Source organism: Tachysurus fulvidraco, chromosome 17 (assembly GCF_022655615.1).
Source record: "Tachysurus fulvidraco isolate hzauxx_2018 chromosome 17, HZAU_PFXX_2.0, whole genome shotgun sequence".
NCBI classification, from domain to species: Eukaryota; Metazoa; Chordata; class Actinopteri; order Siluriformes; family Bagridae; genus Tachysurus; species Tachysurus fulvidraco.
Window position 1 is genome coordinate 25,443,958 of NC_062534.1, and position 24,187 is coordinate 25,468,144.

The window sequence follows — 24,187 nt, forward strand, 5'->3', positions numbered from 1 at the left end:
ATTTCATGCTCGAGTGCATCAGGAATTACAACAGTGTATAATATCAATATTATGGATTACATTAGATTCAACTTTTAGGATACAACAGCATGACCATAAGAGTGCCAATATATGACAGTACAACAACAGAACAATACAGAGATACAATTCATATTGTCTCAAAACAGCTTTAGAGACGTATAGAAAGAAAATTTAACGACGAATCATTGTAAATAATGTAAATGTAAATAATGTTAATGTAAATGTAAATAATGTTAATGCAAATAATGTTAATGTAAATGATGTAAATGTAAATAATGTTAATGTAAATGTAATAATGTAAATAATGTAAAGGTAATATATACATATGTTCATCCAAAGTGCACACACACAGCAGTGAACACACACACACACCGTGAACACACACACCGTGAACACACACACACACACACACACACACACCGTGAACACACACCGTGAACACACACACACCGTGAACACACACACACACACACACACACACACACACACACACACACACACACACACCGTGAACACACACACACACACACACACACACACACACACACACACACACACACACACACACCACACACACACACACCGTGAACACACACCGTGAACACACACCCGGAGCAGTGGGCAGCCATTTATGCTGCGAGGCCCGGGGATTAGTTGGGGGGGTTCGGTGCCTTGCTCAAGGGCACCTCAGTCGTGGTATATTTTGTGTATTATTATTATTATTGTGTATGAGTATTTTTGTGTATTATTATTATTATTGTGTATGAGTATTTTTGTGTATTATTATTATTATTGTGTATGAGTATTTTTATGTATTATTATTTTTGTGTATTATTATTGTGTATGAGTATTTTTGTGTATAATTGTTATTATTATTATTATTATTATTATTATTATTATTATTATTATTATTATTATTGTGTATGAGAATTTTTGTGTATTATTATTATTATTATTATTATTATTATTATTATTATTATTATTATTGTGTATGAGAATTTTTGTGTATTATTATTATTATTATTATTATTATTATTATTATTATTATGATGATGATTGTGTATGAGTATTTTTGTGTATTATTATTATTATTATTATTATTATTATTATTATTATTATTATTATTATGATTGTGTATGAGTATTTTTGTGTATTATTATTATTATTATTATTATTATTATTATTATTATGATTGTGTATGAGTATTTTTGTGTATTATTATTATTATTATTATTATTATTATTATTATTATTATTATTATTATTATGATTGTGTATGAGTATTTTTGTGTATTTTTGTGTCAAATCTGAACTGATGAACGTCCAAATCTTTCTGTCCCTTAAACACAGCTGAGGAAATGGAGTCGACTGCATGACGTCATTCCCCCTGGAGCGCATGCGCACTCTGACAGCTAGCCTAGCAAAGCTAACAACATTAGTGACGTTTTGGTTTCGACATTGTTGTTTTCAACGAATTGGTGTTTTTTATTTAAACCTTTTTGTTGTCATCTTTTGTGTTCCCGTTGTTTAATATCAGCATTACGCTGTGGAGTTGTGGTGGAAGCTGCAAACATGAAATGGATGTTTAAAGAAGATCATTCTCTCGGTAATGTGTTGCATGTTTACTGAATAAACACAGAGACAATAAACACAGAGCTTTTCTATTAAACACAACATTAAGCAGTTTATTACACTGTATAGATGTCAGGGGTTAGTGTTATTCTTTACTTTCTACTGTCTGTAATTATTATAATACTAATAATAACAACAACAACAACAATAATGATGATGATATAATAATAATAATAATAATAATGATAATATAAAGCATAATAATGATAATAATAATAACAATAACAATAATAATTATTGTTATTGTTATTATTATTATAATTCTGAGGATGATGATGATGATAATAATAATAATAATAATAATAATAATAATAATAATAATAAAACAGTTTACTTTGATTATTTTCAGCAGATGCATTAACACTACATTAGATAAATGAACTTTGAGGATTGAGATTTCGGTGTATAAGAACAATTCATGCCACATTTGATCTTTATTGTGATTTTTTTTAAGTGCTTCCTCTCTTCCTACATGTACACTGTATTGTTGATGATGATGATGATGATGATGATGCCCACCCACCATAACACCCACCATAACACGTCTTCTTCTCCACAGCAGGAGATATTGATGAGCTGTAAAGTCCAGGGCTGTGTGTGAGAGTGGACTTTAATAATGCAATGGTTTCAGCTGAGTGCTGTAACATTACACATTAGGAGAAAAACTAAAGTAATGAGTTTAAGTGATGACTCGACAAAACAAAGCAGGGCGAGGTTGTGTAGATAGTCAGGAAAATACCCTGTGATGGCAGCGGGGTTTCTGTCCTCACTCTGTAGTGGATTATATTCCTCTAACATCAAGTCCCAGTATTTTATTACTCACACAATGCTGCATTTATAATTATTAAAGAACAACACGTCGTAATTATTATCCAGTTACAGTTACATTCTGTTTCTGATTCTGTTCTGTCAGTTATAAACCCTCAGCAGTCTCTCTTTATTCTCTCTCTTTATTCTCTCTCTTTATTCTCTCTCTTTATTTTATTAACACAAAAATCTCAGCTTGTCACATTACTGAGAAACACAAAGAAGTGTAAACTCCGAGTGCATTAATACAGTGATGTTCTTCCTCTACAGAGCACCGGTGTGTGGAATCAGCCAAGATCCGAAACAAATACCCCGACAGGGTACCTGTGAGTAACACACACACACACACACACACACACACACACACACACACACACACACACACACACACACTCAGCACTAACACCAGTGTAACTGATCCTGTGTGTGAATATGACAAGTCTCTATTTGTATCTCAGTGATCAGTGAATTATGTTATGATTCTGAGAAAAGAGAAGAGAATTGTTTCATCAGACAATAGGATTAAATTGTTATGAACTTAAAGGAATCTGGACTTCATCCAAAACAGAAATGAAGGAAAAAGTGTTGTTGCTAGACACAGACAGGTTACAGATGTGTGTTATTGTCTAGATTGTCAGAAATTTCCCAGAAGTGACGATCAGGAAACTAGAGCCTGGTGATTCCGTGTGATAGACCTGCAGAACAACACTGAGGTCTACTGGATTATGTAACGTCACATAAAGAAACTGCATCTGTATTAAAGCCCATGTGTGATACACTGAGCTGTCATGTCCTGTCATCAGGTCAGTGTGATCGTAGACAAAGATCTCACATTCCTGAGAGCAGAGATCTGTGACTGGAGAACCTTTAATTCATGCAGGTTCGAGTCAGACACACAATAGGCTGGAGGGAGACACCTGAATATTATCAGAAGAAGAAATCTGAGTGGAAGTGTCCAAAATCTCAATCTCCACATTATTCTGTAGGTTAGAGGATTTCACACTGATCGTATGAACGGTTTCTGAACAGTGACCAGAGCAGCTCAGATCCTGCTGAAAAACCTCAACTTTTAACTAAGTACTTAAAATTTTAACTAAGAACTTATCTGTAGTTAATGGATTTGTTACCTGGAGGAGTGGTTATTTTATCAGGCTGTAAATTAGAGCTTTTATACAATTTCCTCAGACTGTAGGAGAGCGAAGCTTCTTTACATAAATAATCTGATAAACTCAGAACCAGTGGCTGTGTATATGCTGCTGTATAACCTCAAACTAGTGAGGAGTCACACAGGCATACACACTCACACACACACACACACACACACACTCACACACACACACACACACACACACACACACACACACACACACACTCACACAAAGCAGTATCTATCTTGTGGCAGACAGAAAAAACTTTGGATTTTCTTTTCTTTGGACAAAAACCAAAGGACAGGGTTAGCGTCTCCTGCCCGACTAGGGTCCTGTCCACTGAGAGGAGGAAGGAACTGCCCCTCTGTATGTGGTGGCACCACGTCAGTATAAGTCAAGTCAAGTAGAAGCTTTTATTGTCATTACAACCCTATATAGCTGTTACAGTACAGAGTGACATGAGACAACGTTTCTCCAGGATCAGGGAGCTACATAACACACAGACAGCTATAAGGACGTAGTAAGTTAGTCCTAGATACATAAAGTGTATCTGTGTGACCTGGTGTACACAGTGCAGGACAGGACAGACAAGACAGTGCAGGATGAAAGACAGCGCAAACAAAAAAATTAAAAGACAATACACAGAAGATAATACACAAAAGATAATACACAAAAGATAATACACAAAAACCGCGCCAGTGTAAATACTGTTTGTTCAACAATATTACGTGCAGTAATACTATAATGAACACAGCGTCATAGCAACAGGTCCCTGAGAAAACATAAAGTGTCGTGCAAAACAGCAAACAACCGAAATGTGAGACAGAAAGTGCAAAGAGCAAAAAAGTGTGCAGCATGTAAACAGGTTGATGGATGTATATTGGAAGTGTGTGTGTTTGGTGTAGGTCTGTGCGGTCCATACAGATGTTGTGCTCAGTACAGATCAGTTTCAGGTATGAAGGAGTCTGATGGCTTGTGGAAAGAAACTGTTACCTCAAAGGTTTTAGAAAAACTTCAGTCATTTCTCACCCATAACAGTTTGTCTGACAATTTTCAGTCTGGTTTTAAACCTGAGCACTGAGTCTGCTCTGCTAAATGATCTTCTTCTAGCTACTGACTCTGGAGATTCTGTGGTTCTAGTTCTGCTGGATTTATCCGCAGCATTCGATACGGTTGACCACTCTACACTTATCGCCAGATTAGAGTCATGGCTGTGGCTGTCAGGCACAGATCTAAAATGGTTTCAGTCATACCTATCAAACTGAAATGATGTAGTTAAACTAGGGGACTTTTCCTCCTCCACTGCCCTGCTGTCTTGTGGTATTCCTCATGGTTCAATTCTGGGGCCTTCCCTGTTTTCCCTGTACATGTTACCACTGGGCTCCGTTCTGAGGAAATACGGAGTGCGTTTCACTTTTCCGCGGTCGACACCCAAATATTTACCTTTTAAGAAAAATGACCCCTCATCCGTTACATCCCTTTTATTGTGATTAGATGAAGTTAAAGCCCCGAACTTTCTGTTTTTAAATGAAGATAAAACCGAGGTGATTGTGTTCAGCCCCACAGAAAGTACAAAGGCCACCGACCGTGACATAGGATGTCTTTCCGTCTTTAGGTCTCCGTAGGTACGGAATCTGGGTGTTCTCTTAAAATCGATAAACAAGTTTTATCTGCTGTCATTGGATCGAGTTTTTATCAGCTACGCATTTTATAAAAAGTTAACCACTTTTTAACTGACAGAACCTTAGAGATGGCAGAACATGCCTTAATCACCTCTCGTCTAGACTACTGTAACTCTATACTGTGGTGTCGCCAAACACTAATCACCTCTCGTCTAGACTACTGTAACTCTATACTGTGGTGTCACCAAAACACTAATCACCTCTCGTCTAGACTACTGTAACTCTATACTGTGGTGTCGCCAAACACTAATCACCTCTCGTCTAGACTACTGTAACTCTATACTGTGGTGTCACCAAACAATAATCACCTCTCGTCTAGACTACTGTAACTCTATACTGTGGTGTCGCCAAACACTAATCACCTCTCGTCTAGACTACTGTAACTCTATACTGTGGTGTCGCCAAACACTAATCACCTCTCGTCTAGACTACTGTAACTCTATACTGTGGTGTCACCAAAACACTAATCACCTCTCGTCTAGACTACTGTAACTCTATACTGTGGTGTCGCCAAACACTAATCACCTCTCGTCTAGACTACTGTAACTCTATACTGTGGTGTCACCAAACAATAATCACCTCTCGTCTAGACTACTGTAACTCTATACTGTGGTGTCGCCAAAACACTAATCACCTCTCGTCTAGACTACTGTAACTCTATACTGTGGTGTCACCAAAACACTAATCACCTCTCGTCTAGACTACTGTAACTCTATACGGTGGTGTCGCCAAACACTAATCACCTCTCGTCTAGACTACTGTAACTCTATACGGTGGTGTCGCCAAACACTAATCACCTCTCGTCTAGACTACTGTAACTCTATACTGTGGTGTCGCCAAACACTAATCACCTCTCGTCTAGACTACTGTAACTCTATACTGTGGTGTCACCAAAACTCTAATTAACCCTTTACAATTAGTTCAGAATTCTGATGCCAGATTTCTTTTTAAAAAAGCGTAAAAGCGATCACATTACCCCTCACATTACCCCTCACATCTACCCCTCACATTATCCCTCACATCTACCCCTCACATTATCCCTCACATCTACCCCTCACATTATCCCTCACATCTACCCCTCACATCTACCCCTCACATTATCCCTCACATCTACCCCTCACATTATCCCTCACATTATCCCTCACATTATCCCTCACATCTACCCCTCACATCTACCCCTCTTCTGAGGACTCTTCACTGGTTGTTTATTGAATACAGAATTCGTTTTAAAATACTTTTATTTGTCTTTAAGTCCCTGCATAATCAAGCTCCTATTTATTTATCTGAATCATTACATCCTTCCTCTCCTTCCTGAAGCCTAAGATCAGGCAAACAGAAGCTCCTCACCGTTCCCTTCTCTAACGTAGAGGAGATCGAGCAATGATCACAGTTTTTATTTTAAGTGTGTGTGAGGGGTGTGTGTGTGTGGTGAAGAGTGTGTTTTGGGATGAAGAGTGTGTGTGAGGGGTGTGTGTGGGGGTGAAGAGTGTGTTTGGGGTGTGTGTGGGGGTGAAGAGTGTGTTTGGGGTGTGTGTGGGGTGAAGAGTGTGTGTGTGAGGGGTGTGTGGGATCATCCACAATGCTGGCTTTGCCGATGCAGTGTGTGGTGTAAGTGTCCATGATAGAGGGACAAGAGACCCCAATGATCTTCTCAGCTCTCCTCACTAAACATTGCAGGATCTTGTGATCCGAGGTGGTGCAGTTCCCAAACAAGACAGTGATGCAGCTGCTCAGAATGATCTCAATGGTCCCTCTGTAGAACATGGTCAGGATGGGAGGAGGGAGATGTGCCTTTCTCAGCCTTTGTAAGTAGTAGAGACGCTGCTGGGCTTTCTTGGTGATGGAGCCGGTGTTGGGTGACCAGGAGAAGTTCTCCGCTAGATGAACACCAAGAAATTTGGTGCGCTTGACGATCTCTACAGATGATCCGTCGATGTTCAGCAGAGAGTGGGCGCTCGGTGCTCTCCTGAAGTCAACAACCATCTCTTTAGTTTTATCAACATTCAGAGACAGGTTGTTGGCTCTACACCAGGCAGTTAGCTGTTGCACCTTCTCTCTGTATGCTGACTCGTCGTTCTTGCTGATGAGACCCACCACGGTCGTGTCATCGGCAATCTTGATGATATGGTTCGATCTATGCATTGCTGTACAGTCGTGAGTCGGCAGAGTGAACAGCAGTGGACTGAGCACACAGCCTTGAGTGTCTCCAGTGTTCAGTGTGGTGGTGCTGGAGATGCTGTTCCCGATCCGGACTGACCGAGGTCTCCCAGTCAGGAAGTTCAGGATCCGGTTGCAGAGGGAGGTGTTTAGCCCCAGCAGCTCAGCTTCCCAATCAGGTGCTGAGGGATGAATGTGTTCAATGCTGAACTAAAGTCTATGAACAGCATTTGTACATAAGTGTCTTTAAGTACGCAACCTGGTCTGATGAACCTGGATTTCTGCTGAGGGACTCGGATGGTCAGAGGGTCGGGTCAGAATTTAACGCTAGAGAGATTTTCTCACTGTGTACTTTACAGTGAATTATTATTATTATTGTTGTTGTTGTTGTTGTTGTTGTTATTATTATTGTTATATTATTTTAATGACACATTTTTGTAAAGACCAGGGGTCTCATTTATAAATCTGTGAGCAGGACCCCTACTAAAAGTTTACGTACGCCCAAAATCCAAAAATGGCGTACACCAAAAAAATTGCGATTTATAAAACGGTGCGTACGCACAACTGTAAGCAATGTTCCCTTTATAAATCACAGATCACCCGCCGATGTGCGTACATGAACCAGCCTCAAATCCCGCCCTGTACACGCCCATTTTTAACCATAAATAGTCAATGCAAATGACTGCGCGAGCACGAGAGTGGACCTTGTTATAATAAGTTTCCTCTGTGTGTTTAATAATGGGGTGAGGAGCAGCGTCTCAGGGGTAGTAACTGTCACCTGCAGGTTATAATTATATTAAAAACAACATTTTTATAATTATATTATAAACAAAACTGTTACAGTTTCTACTTTTTAATATTGTTAAACTCACCAAGAAGCCAGCCATCACGTACTGCGCCTGCATTTAGTCTGTTCCCTACACTGTTATGTGTCAAGATAAAGGAATCATGTGTTGAACCAGGCCAGCGTGCCACAATGTCTGTGAGGGTCGTGTTGGAGTCACATCTGATTTGCACATTAATAGATAAGCATAAGCAAATTCATTTTCAGATGGTGCCCTTATAGCAACATGAGCGCAGTCAATTGCGCCAATTACATTTGGGAAACCAGACATTGCTGCATATTGCATTATAATTTCGGCCTGTTCACACACAGTGTAGGGAACCTGATGTATCTCACACACAGTGTAGGGGAACCTGATGTATCTCACACAGTGTAGGGGAACCTGATGTATCTCACACAGTGTAGGGGAACCTGATGTATCTCACACAGTGTAGGGAACATGATGTATCTCGCACAGTGTAGGGGAACCTGATGTATCTCACACAGTGTAGGGGAACCTGATGTATCTCACACAGTGTAGGGGAACCTGATGTATCTCACACAGTGTAGGGGAACCTGATGTATCTCACACAGTGTAGGGGAACCTGATGTATCTCACACAGTGTAGGGAACCTGATGTATCTCACACAGTGTAGGGAACCTGATGTATCTCACACAGTGTAGGGGAACCTGATGTATCTCACACAGTGTAGGGGAACCTGATGTATCTCACACAGTGTAGGGGAACCTGATGTATCTCACACAGTGTAGGGGGGGAACCTGATGTATCTCACACAGTGTAGAGGGGGAACCTGATGTATCTCACACAGTGTAGGGGAACCTGATGTATCTCACACAGTGTAGGGAACCTGATGTATCTCACACAGTGTAGGGGGGGAACCTGATGTATCTCACACAGTGTAGGGGGGGAACCTGATGTATCTCACACAGTGTAGGGGAACCTGATGTATCTCACACAGTGTAGGGGAACCTGATGTATCTCACACAGTGTAGGGGAACCTGATGTATCTCACACAGTGTAGGGGAACCTGATGTATCTCACACAGTGTAGGGGAACCTGATGTATCTCACACAGTGTAGGGGAACCTGATGTATCTCACACAGTGTAGGGGAACCTGATGTATCTCACACAGTGTAGGGGAACCTGATGGATCTCACACAGTGTAGGGGAACCTGATGTATCTCACACACTGTAGGGGAACCTGATGTATCTCACACAGTGTAGGGGAACCTGATGTATCTCACACAGTGTAGGGGAACATGATGTATCTCACACAGTGTAGGGGAACCTGATGTACCGACTACCCATATTAAGTATACCATTCCAAACAACAGATATTATGGCACTCAGGGACGGCTGTGATATACCAGACCTATAGGGTGAGATGATAGATTCCAATAGAATTATTTCATATACGAAAAGGTTGAGGATTACTTATAGTTTTTTTTTATATAAATAATTTACGTGTCTGCCAATTCCCGCTGGAAACAGTCGGTTACCAAGTACCCCAGAGTGGTGAGGACTTGTATTTGGACTGGGATGGCATGGTTCCGGCATGTTGCCCTCTCTAACACTGGACCCAATTCAGCACATATATCTAAGAGCACAGCTCTAGGGAATCTAAATCGGCTTATTAGCCAGTCATCATTATGGGCCAGGAAATCATCATGGTCCCTGAAAACTCGTTCTCTCCTTATTCTGCCATTGGCGTAATCCTCCAACAGTGCCAGCAGTGCCACCATGAAGCATTACATACCCTGGTCACCGGAGGATTTATATGTTTCTAGCAATTAGACTGATCGTTAACACCTTGACAAAATCACAGAATTAATTTGTGGTCGAAAATTTAAGACGAAAATGTTATAGTGAACTTGTATATAGTGCTTCTTCATGGCGGTTTTGTAATGAACACCGTAATAGTTAGGACCGATGATGAGGAGCGATTGTGCTTCATGACTGTATTTGCAGACTTTGACATTTTTTGATATATGTACATTAAGGAAAATATTTAGTTTTACACTGTGTTCTGCAGTTCTCTAATAAAAAGGTATTTCATGCTATTCTGTATGACATGTAGTCACGCAATCTCCTCCTGCACTCCCGTTGTGGACAATGTGACTGTAATGTGACGCTGAATATTCATTCATTCATCTCCTACCGCTTATCCGAACTACTCGGGTCACGGGGATCCTGTGCCTATCTCAGGCGTCATCGGGCATCAAGGCAGAATGCACCCTGGACGTAGTGGCGCTGATTATTTTTATTATTATTTTATTTTTAATACATTTTGAATTACGTTTGGATTTTACTAGAACAATCGGCACAAGTAACACTGTTGGATTTAATCCTCATGATAATGTGGATATAACGTGTGAAATGGAGTGAAAATTTAATGTCATTAATTCTTATCGTTCTTCTCACATGAATTTTCTACAATCTAACTTCAGTTCACGACCTCACCATCTGTGTCGCCAATTCCCTTTGTCTCCAGAATGTGCGTACGCACGGCTCAAAGTTTGCTTAAAGGTGCGCACATTTTCCCGTCAAGTTTGTTTTTTATAGATCACAACCTTTGCGCGAAAACTGGCATACGCACAAAACGGGGCTGGAAACGTGCGTACGCACACTTTATAAATGAGACCCCAGAAACTGATAGAAAAGCTTTTATTTGTAAGCTCAGTGTGAACGTTCAGGAAGAAAACAAAAAGGTTCTAATAATCTTTTTTCAATCGGTGTAAAGCGGGTTAGCGTGAAACTGCGAGTCGCTCCAGAGTGTCACGTTACGAGAAATCGTAAAGCACAAACTGTCTGTCCTGGGATTAGCGTTTTAAGAGTGGTGTTCAGGTGGAGTTTGGGAACATACCTGGGTTCTGTTGTGCTTTCATTCTCAGGCCATAATCATCTGCATTGTGTCTGTTAGAAAATAAGCTGCGGATGTTTTCCCTGACATCAGAGACCAAGGTTTGTTCCTACAGCCTAATTTTGGGATGGAAGAGTGTGTGTGTGTGTGTGTGTGTGTGTGTGTGTGTGTGTGTGTGTGTGTGTGTGTGTGTGTGTGTGTGTGTGTGTGTGTGTGTGTGTGTGTGTGTGTGTGTGTGTGTGTGTGTGGATGGATGGATGGACAGGGTATTTCCCATTGCTGTTTATTACAGTAATTCTGTTTTCCTACCGCTGGTGTTGTATTCCTCTCATTGTGTTAAGACTCATTTAACGTCCTGGTTGTTCAGCATTCCAGCGCCATCAAGATATTAATGACAATAATAATACTTACAGTAATAATATTATATTATTTCATATATAGTTATAATTATAATGTATAATTAGCCGTGTAATGCAGTTCTACGTTTACTCAGATTCCAGAGTCATTAGCAATTAGACATGTTTATGTTCTGATGTGCGCTGAGCTTCAGGTAACACTAAAGAGGAAACAAATCAAAATCTATGACGGTTAAACAAGCTCGGAAATAAATAAACATAAACCACAGAAGGAATGTGGAGATAAGACTGGTCATTGTCTTAAGATTCATATCAGGCTTCAACTGACAGAGAGGAATGAGCAGGAAATAGACACCATCACCTCCTGGTGCTGTAACACAACCCCTGAATGAGTCTTCAGAGAGAGAGGGGGTGGGGGGGAGGTGGGGGGTTGGAGGAAAAAAAAAAACAGCTCTCTTTTCATCAGCACACAGGGACCAGTGCACAGACCTGAAATCCTCCTTTCAGCTAAATAAGGATCAATTACAAAAAAAAACCTCACACAGAGCTCCGATATTAATGAAGCGCTTTTCTCCGATCTGGTGAACGTTATAAATCTCCCCCAGACCTGAGACTCGGACATGTTTTGGTGCTGCACCATTATTTAAACGTATGCTGCGATGTTTACACTCAGAAATCCACCAAAAACAGCATCTTATTTTACTTCCATTAAATTCAGCAGGTGATTCTAGAACGATCGACAGATATGAACCGACCCCTTTAAGCTTCGCCCCTACACACGGGGACACGGGTGCCGGTGCATTTACTGAGGAAGGAGACATTACCAATAATATTTGTTAAATAGGTCTCGGGCTTATGTTTTCAATCATCTTTATTTCTCGTAAGGCTCAGATTACAGAGTGAAATCATTTCACATAGACGTTAATGCCCCTTTACCCCCGAGGCAGTTTAAGTGTAGGTTGCCTAATTTAGCCTAATTTAGAACCAGTTCTTTCTGTTTTGACCGCCAAAGCACCGGCTCTAAACCAGGAAATGGTACTTAAGTATCACCAAAACATCGCTGGTCTAGACTTAAGAACCGCTTGCGTCCGAGGCTGTGGGCGGGGCTACTGTTAGCGCGTTTGATAACGTTCCTTAAGTATGCTAATGTTTAATACACTTGTACTTTACCGCGATATGATACATTATCAGCACACATGATAGTAGGTAGCTACATGCTAAGGCTAATTTTTTCAGTGTTAATGATAAAATAATGTTAAGTACTTTCTCCATCACAACCTCCGTTTATACAGATTACACGGAGCCACACGTACACGTCGGATTCGCCGCGTTTGTGTGTTAATGTAGGTTCACAAAGCCGTGAGCATTAACAGTAAAGTAACATCCACCATTGTTGTGTTTGTGGCTGCTGCGCTAACGTTGCTGTGTAACGTGACACGTATACAGTGACGTCACACTCGGCGCTGTGACGCTCTCTATCCGATGGAAAGGCGAACCGGTTCTTAGAAGGTTCACCAGTGGAACCAACTCTGAACCAGTACCAGCGCTAGCTCTGAACCAGCACCCGATTCTTTCCTGGAAATGGGGCATAAATGAACAATTCAGAAATTCCTTCAGTGGCAGTACAACACACACCTCAAAAAAGTTGGGACAAGGCCGTGTTTCCCCCCCATGTCGCATCCCGTCTTCTTTTTATACCAGTCTGCAAACGTCTGGAGACGGAGGAGACAAGTCGCTCGAGTTTAGGAACAGGAATGTTGTCCCATTCTTGTCTAATACAGGCTTCTAGTTGCTCAGCTGTCTCAGGTCACATTACCTTTGTCACTTCTTCCTCCTTATGATGCAACAAATGTTTTCTATGGGTGAAAGATCTGGACTGCAGGCTGGACATCTCAGACTGCAGGCTGGACATCTCAGTCCCCGGATCCTTCTTCTACAGCCATGATGATGTAACCGATGCAGTATGTGGAGACGACGTCTGGATGAGAGCGTACGTGGTTCTAGAACTTGGATCTACCTTTCAGCATCGATAATGACTTTCCAGATGTGTAAGCTGCCCGTGTCACACACACTCATGTAACCCCACACCATCAGAGCTGCAGGCTTCTGAACTGAGCGCTGAGAACAGCTTGGGTTGTCCTCGTCCTCTGTAGTCCGGATGACACGGCGTACAGTTTGTCAAAAAAAAAGAACTTTATTCGTCTGACCACAGAACAGTTTCCACTCTGCCACAGTCCATGTTAAATGAGCCTGGGCCCAGGGAAAACGCCGGCGCTTCTGGATCGTGTTTAGACACGGCTTCTTTTTTGACCTATAGAGATTTAGGCGGCGACGGCGAATGGCGGTGGATCGTGTTCACCAACGATGTTTTCTGGACGTTCTCCTGAGCCCATGATGTGATTTCCATTACAGTAACATTCCTGTATGTGATGCAGTGCCGTCTAAGGGCCCGAAGATCACGACGTCCTGTACGGTTTACCGGCCTTGACCCTTACACACACAGATTGTTCCAGACTCTCTGAACCTTTGGATGATATTATACACAGTAGATGATGAGAACTTCAAACTCTTTGCACTATTTTTCACAGCAGCATCGTGACTTCTGAGAGACGCTGCCACTCTGAGAGGCTGTTTTTATACCCGATCATGTTGCCAATTGGTCCTCCAGCTGTTCCTTATCTGTACATGTAACTTCATTTAAAGGTCACCTGGTTTTTGGCTTAAATCCACAGGCCCATTAACACTTGTCCCTGTGCTGCTGTCGTGTACGCTGCTGTCTCTGCATCTAAGACAGTTCTGTCTGCATCATGTCTGACTCTCGAGGACATTTTCACATTCACAATTCTATGTCACCAGGTCACCTCCTGATGAACAGAATGTAGTGACGAGATTTTGTGTGTGTGTGTGTGTGTGTGTGTGTGTGTGTGTGTGTGTGTGTGTAGGTGATCGTGGAGAAGGTATCTGGTTCTCAGATAGTGGACATCGATAAACGTAAGTATCTGGTGCCGTCGGACATCACTGTGGCTCAGTTCATGTGGATCATCAGGAAACGCATCCAGCTGCCCTCGGAGAAAGCCATCTTTCTGTTCGTGGACAAAACCGTCCCTCAGTCCAGGTGTGTGTTTCTGACACGTACACGTCCCCTAACCCAGTCATTCACTCACATCCTTCAACCATGTCCCCTCCCCCACATTCCCTCACCTACATCCCCTTACCCATGTCCCTCAGCTACGTCCCCTTACCCATGTCCCTCAGCTACGTCCCCTTACCCATGTCCCCCAGCTACGTCCCCTTACCCATGTCCCCTCAGCTACGTCCCCTTACCCATGTCCCCTCAGCTACGTCCCCTTACCCATGTCCCCTCAGCTATGTCCCCTTACCCACGTCCCCTTCCCCCCTTCCCTCAGCTACGTCCCCTTATCCACCTCCCTCAGCTACGTCCCCTTACCCACCTCCCTCAGCTACGTCCCCTTACCCATGTCCCTCAGCTACATCCACTTACCCACTTCCCCTCAGCTACGTCCCCTTACCCACTTCCCCTCAGCTACGTCCCCTTACCCATGTCCCCTCAGCTACGTCCCCTTACCCATGTCCCTCAGCTATGTCCCCTTACCCACGTCCCCTCAGCTGCGTCCCCTTACCCATGTCCCTCAGCTATGTCCCCTTACCCATGTCCCTCAGCTACGTCCCCTTACCCATGTCCCCTCAGCTATGTCCCCTTACCCATGTCCCCTTACCCATGTCCCCTTACCCACATCCCTCAGCTACGTCCCCTTACCCACGTCCCCTTACCCACGTCCCTCAGCTACGTCCCCTTACCCACTTCCCCTCAGCTACGTCCCCTTACCCACTTCCCCTCAGCTACGTCCCCTTACCCACTTCCCCTCAGCTACGTCCCCTTACCCACTTCCCCTCAGCTACGTCCCCTTACCCACTTCCCCTCAGCTACGTCCCCTTACCCACGTCCCTCAGCTACGTCCCCTTACCCACTTCCCCTCAGCTACGTCCCCTTACCCACGTCCCTCAGCTACGTCCCCTTACCCACGTCCCTCAGCTACGTCCCCTTACCCACGTCCCCTCACCCACCACCATAAAAATGACACACAGTGAAACACGTGTTTGTTTAGAGCCTGGAGCAACAGGTGAGTCATTTAAGAGACAAACGACTCATCACGTGTCAGTAAATACACACGTATCAATGTGCAAACGTTCTTTATCTAATGAACGAATAAATATTTGGACAGAGGATTTAATGGATGCAAAATAAACATTTGTGGTTTAAATGATACATGATTCACACACGTCTATAACAGTGCTGTGTGTGTGTGTGTGTGTGTGTGTGTGTGTGTGTGTGTGTGTGTGTGTGTGTGTGTGTGTAGTCTGACCATGGGACAGCTGTATGAGAAGGAGAAGGACGAGGACGGTTTCCTGTATGTAGCCTACAGTGGAGAGAACACGTTTGGATATTAAACGAAGACCCGCCCACTTGTTTTCTTCTGGATGAGTGTGTGTGTGTGTGTGTGTGTGTGTGTGTGTGTGTGTGTGTGTGTGTGTGTGAGACAGACTGATATTTAATAAGGAATAAACTGTGTGAGTGTCCCTGCAGTTGTAGTGTTCATGTTAGTGTATCTCTGTGAGTGATATGATGAAGATGATGATGATGACGATATAATCAGAGGTGCTGCCATGACGATCTACATTATTAATAATTATTGAATGCATATTAATCACTTTTAGACATTTAATTTTATTGACCCCTGTATAAATCTCTATATATATATCTCTGTATTTAAGAGGTGATGTAAACGGTAAGGTAGCTGGAAGACCGAACCATTAAACACTCACTCACATGATCAGGTGTTTGTTTTGTGTGCTGCAGTTTATTGAACACACACTGTCATGACCTCTGACCTCGTCGGCCGACACCCACACCTAAAGAACCATCGCTCTTCTCTCATGTCCTCGGTTTAAAAGCAGAACTATAACCTCGTAATCAAGTCCAAAGACACAATAAAACTCTCATGTTATTATGTAACTGCTTTAAAACAGTGCATAAGGTTTAGGGTACTTTAATGATGAGCTGTCGTCATGGCGACGAAATGATGCACATCATCACCGCTGCCTGTTGTAAAGGATTTACAGTCGGAGAACATGTTCTACATTTCACACGACAACCGTGTGTGTGTGTGTGTGTGTGTGTGTGTGTGTGTGTGTGTCAGGTGAAGTGCAGAAGGTCTCTAGGGCTCTGAGGCCACAGACTGAATACTTGAGTGCGCAGTGCAGTCCAGACCTGCTGGTATTCATCCGCTGCTACTTTATAGTCTAAATATGAGCTCAGAGCTTTTCCCCTGTAACACACACAGATGTGAATATTAGAGACAAACAGGAAGTGCTTGGTCTTAGGGCTTGGTCTTTCTCTTTTTAATTTCCTGTAAAAACATCTGGTTCAGCAGCAACACCAAATTCTGGTGTGGAGTAAAATGAATAAATGATCATGTGACCTTTATCACACACTAACCACGTTAACTAGCAGGTCACATGCTACCTCTAAACACACAGATCTAAATGAGGACCTGGCCTATGGACCGTATATCACGGCATGGGGCGGGGCTTAGAGATCCTCACCTGAGGGACACAGGAAGCTCTGAGGGGTCTGTTAACTCCAGCAGCTTAAGGAAGGAGTGAAAAAGCTCCACCTTACTGATCGACGATCTTTTTAACAAGAGAAGACGAGAAATATGCAAATTAGAAAATATGCAAATGAGCACAGAAGAATGAATGATTCAGAATTAGGTGCTCACCGAGCCTGAGGCGTTCCCTGAGATTTCTTAGTCGCACCCTGCTTATAGCCGTTAGCAGTGACATCCAGGGGCTGAGAGGAGATCTTACACCAGCTTATGGCTGAGACACACACACAGAAGGTCAGACCTCTCACAGCTGTAGTGTGTGTGTGTGTGTGTGTGTGTGTGTGTGTGTGACAGAAAGTTGTCTACACCATGCTCACCAGCTCCACACGGCACCACACGGCCCTGCTGAGAGGCATTATGGGATTGCAGTGTGTGTGTGCGACCATGTGTGAACTCCACATTGGACTGTAGGAGCTCAGGAGTGTGTGGAGAGAATCCTGCTGGTAAACCCATCACACTCACACATCTGGTGAGAGACGGAGAGAGAGAGAGAGAGAGAGAGAGACACACACACACACAGAGAGACAGAGAGAGACGGAGAGACAGACAGACAGAGAGAGTGACACAGAGAAAGAGATAGAGAGAGACAGAGAGAAAGAGAGAGACACACAGAGAGAGAAAGAGAGAGACAGAGAGAGAGAGAGAAAGAGAGAGACACAGAGAGAGAAAGAGAGAGACAGAGAGAGAGACAGAGAGACACAGAAAGAGAGGGACAGAGAGAGAGAGAGAGAGAAAGAGACACAGAGAGAGAGAGAGAGAGAGAGAGAGAGAGAGAGAGAGAGAGAGAGAGAGAGAGACAGTTACATTCTTGAACTTAAAGTGACAGAATGGTCAGTAATAATGTGTGTAGTGTTTAACAGAGTGTGTTAAATATTAACACACTGTAAAAGAGGTGTGTAATAAAGTCTAACAGCACGTAGTGTGTGTTATAATATGATGGAGGTGTAATAAAGGAGGTGTGTAATAATGTGTATCTGTGAGGATGGTGTGTACTGACCTTGTGATGGTGCGGTGGAGCGCGTGTGAGCTGTAAGGACACTTCCCCACCACCACAGCCTTAAAGTACACGCCCCCCTGCAGGAAGTGGCTCAGCAGTGCCCCCTGGAAGCCGAGCACACACCAGCGGCTCAGTTTGTCACTGCAGGAGAGCGAGAGTGTGGGTTCTCCTCGGCCCGGTTTCACACGCAACGTACCCACCGTGTGGAAGTCCAGCCCCGGCCCCCGCGGGTCGCTCTGCGCCCCAGGAACGCACTTCGCCCCGGTGCGGTGCACGTCACACACCCGCTCGCCTGAGCTCACCTCCACACACTCACTACCTAAAACCACCCCCACTCTGTCATCCCCTACACCACTGTCCTGCTGTCTGTCCACTCTGACACGCTTCTTTACTCCACCCGTCTCATTCTCAGCACTCCGCTTCCTGTCTCCCTGCTCCAACTCCTGATTGGCTCGGGGGACCGGTGGGCAGGGCTGAGCCTGGCTCTCCATCATGGGGATGATAGAGGCATCTCCACCTTACAGTGGTGTGGAAAAAAAATAAAAAAAATAATGTCCCAAAATGTATGTGTCTGATGTGTGTATGTGAATTTTGTGTGTGTGAGACATGGTTGTGTGTGTGAGACATGGTTGTGTGTGTGAGACATGGTTGTGTGTGTGAGACATGGTTGTGTGTGTGAGACATGGTTGTGTGTGTGAGACATGGTTGTGTGTTAGTCTGAGTGTGTGATTTAAGGGATGTGTGTGTGTGTGAGTTTACATGGTGTGTGTGTGTGTTTACATGTCGTGTGTGTGTGTTTACATGGTGTGTGTGTGTGTGTGTGTGTTTACATGGGGTGTGTGTGTGTGTTTACATGGGGTGTGTGTGTGTGTGTTTACATGGGGTGTGACTGCAGAAAAACAGGAAGGAGACTTCAGGACGAATTCTCCACTTCCCTGTTTGATCAGCGCGACAGAACACAGAGCTGTGACCACCTCTCATCCCCACACACAGCTGCTCCATCATGTACCTACACACACACACACACACACACACACACAGTAAACATCATGACCCTCATATTGAATGCTTTAACCGACTCACTTCACACACACAAACACTTTTATTAGTATTATTTCTAAATGTTACAGCCAGCTCTTGGTTTAAGGTTCACACCTTATGCAGCTCCTCCTGACGATCACCTCGGCGTGGCTGTCATTCAGGACGTCACCTACATCAGAGAGGACACACAATGCTTACAGCTAACAGATGAACATAAACACATCAGAAGTCTGACTTGACCGAGAATATCTGTCTCTCTCTCTCTCTCTCTCACACACACACACTCTCTCACACACACACACTCTCTCACACACACACACACTTTCTCACACACACACTCACATGCACGCACACACACTCTCACACACATACAGAACAGTCTTTAGGGTGTACATGTGTTCACCTTTAGGGCTCATAGCACTGCGCCCGATGCACTTGGTTCCCGTTCCCAAAGCCACCACCTCCTTCAGCACTGATAAACAAAAATGTGATGGTGTCATTACACTGTGTGTGTGTGTGTGTGTGTGTGTGTGTGTGTGTGTGTGTGTGTGTGTGTGTGTGTGTGTGTGTGTGTGAGTGTGTGTGTGTGTGTGTGTGTATAAATAGCCCTCAACCTCTGTGTGTGTCCGAAAGCAAGTGTTAAACAAACTACACTTATTTCTCAAAGTACTTATTCTTCTAAATGGGACATTTGTAATTTTTAAAAATAATAAATAATATTATCATATATAATATGTAATAATATATAATAATATATAATAAAAATAATATTTTTATCAGAAACATGCTCCCAATATATTGAACAGAATCTAAAACATATCCCAGGAGCAGATACAATATAAATATTAATACACAACCTGAGAAAGATCACAATATTGTGATCAAAAGTGTGTGTGTGATTCCTCACTGCCGATGTGTGTGTCTATGATATATTGAAGGAGTCTCCAGTGTGTGTGTGTGTGTGTGTGTGTATATACGCTTTAGCTTTGTACTGATATGTTTATATTAACTCTACACATCAGTACATGTGGTGTTTCTCACTGCTTAATGTGTAGTTGTGATTAATGTCAGGCTGTATACACATGTTTATACAGTAATGTGTGATGAATGTCAGGCTGTATACACATGTTTATACAGTAATGTGTAGTTGTGATGAATGTCAGGCTGTATACACATGTTTATACAGTAATGTGTAGTTGTGATGAATGTCAGGCTGTATACACATGTTTATACAGTAATATGTGATGAATGTCAGGCTGTATACACATGTTTATACAGTAATGTGTAGTTGTGATGAATGTCAGGCTGTATACACATGTTTATACAGTAATGTGTGATGAATGTCAGGCTGTATACACATGTTTATACAGTAATGTGTGATGAATGTCAGGCTGTATACACATGTTTATACAGTAATGTGTATTTGTGATGAATGTCAGGCTGTATACACATGTTTATACAGTAATGTGTGATGAATGTCAGGCTGTATACACATGTTTATACAGTAATGTGTATTTGTGATGAATGTCAGGCTGTATACACGTTTATACAGAAACTGCGCGCGCACCCACCGGTGTTTGTTTCCGGACAGCACGTGACCTGAACCACCGCCGCGAGCTGAGTCCACTGACGACCTGCTTCCGGTTTCCCTTTTGGAGGCAGCGTCATGTAGCGTTCATAACACATCCGGGCCACTTCATCAGGGTCCCACATGTCAGTCTGTACTGTAGCTGTAAGTGTCTGTAGCTGTAAGTGTCTGTAGCTGTAACACTGTTATTGGGTTAATTAACTAACGGCACTAACAGAACATTACAGCGCTTACTCCACACACCGGATGAAGAAACCCAGAACTTCCGGTCTCACTTCTATATCGGACTCATACAGAACATAGAGGGCGCTGTCGAGCCGTTTGTTTTATACTTACTACTTTATATTTTAGTCCTTTTGTTTCTCTTTCTCTCTCACTCTTTTAGTCTCTCACTCTTTCTTTTAGCCTCTCTCTATCTATTTCTTTTAGTATCTCTCTCTCTCTCTCTCTCTCTCTCTCTCTCTCTCTCTCTCTCTCTCTGTCTATAATGTTGACATTTTACTGCCTTTTACTCAGGTGTTTGTTGAAGAAAATGAACGGTGTGAATCTTAGTACACATGTTTAACCAGTGATCTCTCCGGAACATTGAGTGTGTGACGGGACACGTCCTCATTGTGTGAAGGGACGGACACGTCCTCAGTGTGTGACAGGACACGTCCTCGGTGTGTGACGGGACACGTCCTCAGTGTGTGACAGGACACGTCCTCGGTGTGTGACGGGACACGTCCTCAGTGTGTGAAGGGACACGTCCTCAGTGTGTGAAGGGACACGTCCTCAGTGTGTGAAGGGACACGTCCTCAGTGTGTGAAGGGACACGTCCTCAGTGTGTGAAGGGACACGTCCTCAGTGTGTGACGGGACACGTCCTCAGTGTGTGACGGGACACGTCCTCAGACAACAACAAACGTGTTTTAAATCGTCTTCAGCTTGTTCAGAATTCAGCAGCGAGGCTTTTAACTGGAACCAGCAGAAGATCTCACATCACACCAGTTTTTTACTCTCTTCACTGGTTACCAATCAAATATAGAATTGATTTTAAAATGTTGGTCCTCACTTATAGAGCCCTCCATGGGAATGCTCCTGGGTACATCACTGACGAGAGCATTGAGGTCATCAGGTCAAAATCTGCTTGTGGTCCCTAAAACCCATTTTAAAACTCGGGGGGTTCTTTCTTTTCAGTCTGTGGAACGTGTTGTTGCCCCCTGTCTCTGCGTGTGGCTGATTCTGCTGATTCCTTTAAAAAGCAACTGAAGACACATTATTTAGACAAGCTTTTAGCTGATTGGGCTTTTATGGTTTCATCCCTGTTGTAGTGTTTTTATTGTAGTTTTATCATCTCTATAAATTTCTCTTTTTACTGTAAGATTGTTTTATTGTACTTTTAAGTTTTATTGTTATATCTTGTAAAGCACTTTGTGATTTTACTGTATCTGTGAAAGGTGCTATACAAATAAACTTTACTCACTTACTTACAGTGTGTGACGGGACACGAACTGAGTGTGTGACGGGACACGTCCTGAGTGTGTGACGGGACACGTCCTGAGTGTGTGACGGGATATGTCCTGAGTGTGTGACGGGACACGTCCTCAGTGTGTGACGGGACACGTCCTGAGTGTGTGACGGGACACGTCCTCAGTGTGTGACAGGACACGTCCTCAGTGTGTGACGGGACACGTCCTCAGCACACCACCACATCACAAGTGAACTGAATCATTTTGTACATTTTCTGAAGTGAATTATTAACTCACCATTTCAGCATCACATCTAGTCTGCATTCAGGTTACTTTACATCTCGAATATTAATTCATTTGTTTTTCTTCCTCTTTTCCAGCTCCTGTAACAATCTTTCTGCCCCATCTTCATCTTTAGCCCCATCTTCATCTTTAGCCCCATCTTCATCTTTATGTAAAACACTACTTTTATATATCATGTATATCATCTAATTAAATGTAAGATGTAGGTTCACATGACACGCTACAACAAAAAACTACAGTCATGTTTCCATGTGCAGCAGATGTGCTGCGGTCAGATCACACGGTGTGTGTGTGTGTGTGTGTGTGTGTGTGTGTGTTCACTGCTGTGTGTTTAGTGAAGTTGAGTGAAGCCGTCTTGCTGTCAGCATCCAGCCGGAGGTAGATCACAGAGCATCACAAAGCTTTGCGTCTCAACAAATACATACACTTCTGACCGCATGACACACAAGTGTGCAAACACACTGAGCTCTAGTGTTTACTGAACACACACACACACGTTTGTCCTTGAGGCCTCTAGTGTGTATGCAGACATGCACAAACACACACTCGCACACAAGTATGAGTTCTGTAGATGATTAGGGAGAGTGTGTGTGTGCGTGTGTGTGATTATACATCTTATCTCCAGCTTTAATTAATTCAACAAACAGATGTTCTGTACACACTGTGTTTAATTATGGACGTTTGTACACCAGTTGCTTTCGCTCACACACTCTCCTCCCCTCATGCTCACACACACACACACACACACTGTACAGGAACACATTGTCTCACAATTAACACAAATCAAATACAAAACTTAGGAATAAAATTATTTTTGAGCCATTTCCTTTTTACAGCGTGCACACACGCACACATGCGTACACATGCGTACACACACACACACACACACACACACACACACACACACGCTCTCTCTCAGTCACTCATGTAAATTTAACCCGGTTCACCTGCATGCACACCCCTTAACTTGAGTTCACTGCTGGTTGCTAGGGCACCACACACTCCTGATCTATCTGTGTGTACGAGTGTGTGTGTGTGTGTGTGTGTGTGAGAGAATTATGTACACTAGTTTTTCCCCTCTCTGTCAGTGGGACTGAGGCTCGCTGTCTCTCCCGTGTTCATTGTGACTTTATCTCTATAATGGTTTTATTTAATCGGTTGTGATGCTGATTCCATGGCAACGGGATTCTGTGGCTGTGGCACCACCTACAGGAGACTCAAAGGGACAAAGCCTAAGATTTTCTTTTGCGTTTGGTCCAGGAAGTGTTGCCATGGTGATGGTTTTAAAGGCTTTTTTTTTCAGGCTTTACTGTTTTCTATGTGATTTAAACATTTCATTCTGTAAAGTTTGGTCTTTTGCTACATAAATAGAATTGTATTATTATTATGATGTAAATTAGCGTAAATGCATGTCAGAGTGCTAAGAGCCTGTGTTCATGGTGCAAAGCGGTATATTGGTCTGTGGTCTTGTCCCCATCTTCAGGACCTCGGTGTCGAGTCCTCAGTTCATGCGCTCACTCCTGACCGAAGCCCTCGGTCTCCTCGATGGCGAACAGAAGTTTCTCGCGCAGCTGTTCCAGGTTCCTGTACGGTGGCAGGTCCAGACGATTAAAA

General features: G+C 43.1%; 4 protein-coding genes across 6 annotated transcripts in view; 2 read left to right on the top strand and 2 right to left on the bottom strand.

Annotated features, from left to right (window-relative positions):
• Window positions 1–1,413: 1,413 nt before the first annotated feature.
• gabarapl2 (GABA(A) receptor-associated protein like 2) lies at window positions 1,414–16,360 on the top strand. The gene is made up of 4 exons (XM_027160886.2): window positions 1,414–1,626; window positions 2,730–2,785; window positions 14,450–14,622; window positions 15,887–16,360. The coding sequence occupies exons 1-4, from the start codon at window positions 1,593–1,595 to the stop codon at window positions 15,975–15,977; spliced, it is 354 nt and encodes a 117-aa protein (XP_027016687.1). The 5' UTR covers window positions 1,414–1,592; the 3' UTR covers window positions 15,978–16,360.
• Window positions 14,629–23,730, top strand: LOC125139241 (extensin-like). Its single transcript, XM_047802540.1, has 2 exons — window positions 14,629–15,885; window positions 23,600–23,730. Exon 1 carries the CDS (start codon window positions 14,683–14,685, stop codon window positions 15,772–15,774), a length of 1,092 nt encoding a protein of 363 aa, XP_047658496.1. The 5' UTR covers window positions 14,629–14,682; the 3' UTR covers window positions 15,775–15,885; window positions 23,600–23,730.
• Window positions 16,012–21,145, bottom strand: adat1 (adenosine deaminase tRNA specific 1). Its single transcript, XM_027160884.2, has 9 exons — window positions 20,804–21,145; window positions 19,636–19,704; window positions 19,347–19,401; window positions 19,070–19,200; window positions 18,192–18,708; window positions 17,512–17,660; window positions 17,309–17,408; window positions 17,133–17,219; window positions 16,012–16,855 (listed from the first exon to the last, which is right to left on the bottom strand). The coding sequence occupies exons 1-9, from the start codon at window positions 20,943–20,945 to the stop codon at window positions 16,723–16,725; spliced, it is 1,383 nt and encodes a 460-aa protein (XP_027016685.2). The 5' UTR covers window positions 20,946–21,145; the 3' UTR covers window positions 16,012–16,722.
• Window positions 23,224–24,187, bottom strand: part of wwp2 (WW domain containing E3 ubiquitin protein ligase 2) — a 39,476-nt gene continuing 38,512 nt past the window's right edge. For all 3 annotated transcript variants that reach the window (XM_047802534.1, XM_027160881.2, XM_027160882.2), the window contains one exon: window positions 23,224–24,187. In XM_047802534.1, the coding sequence (XP_047658490.1) occupies window positions 24,088–24,187 (100 nt within the window). In that variant the 3' untranslated portion in view covers window positions 23,224–24,087.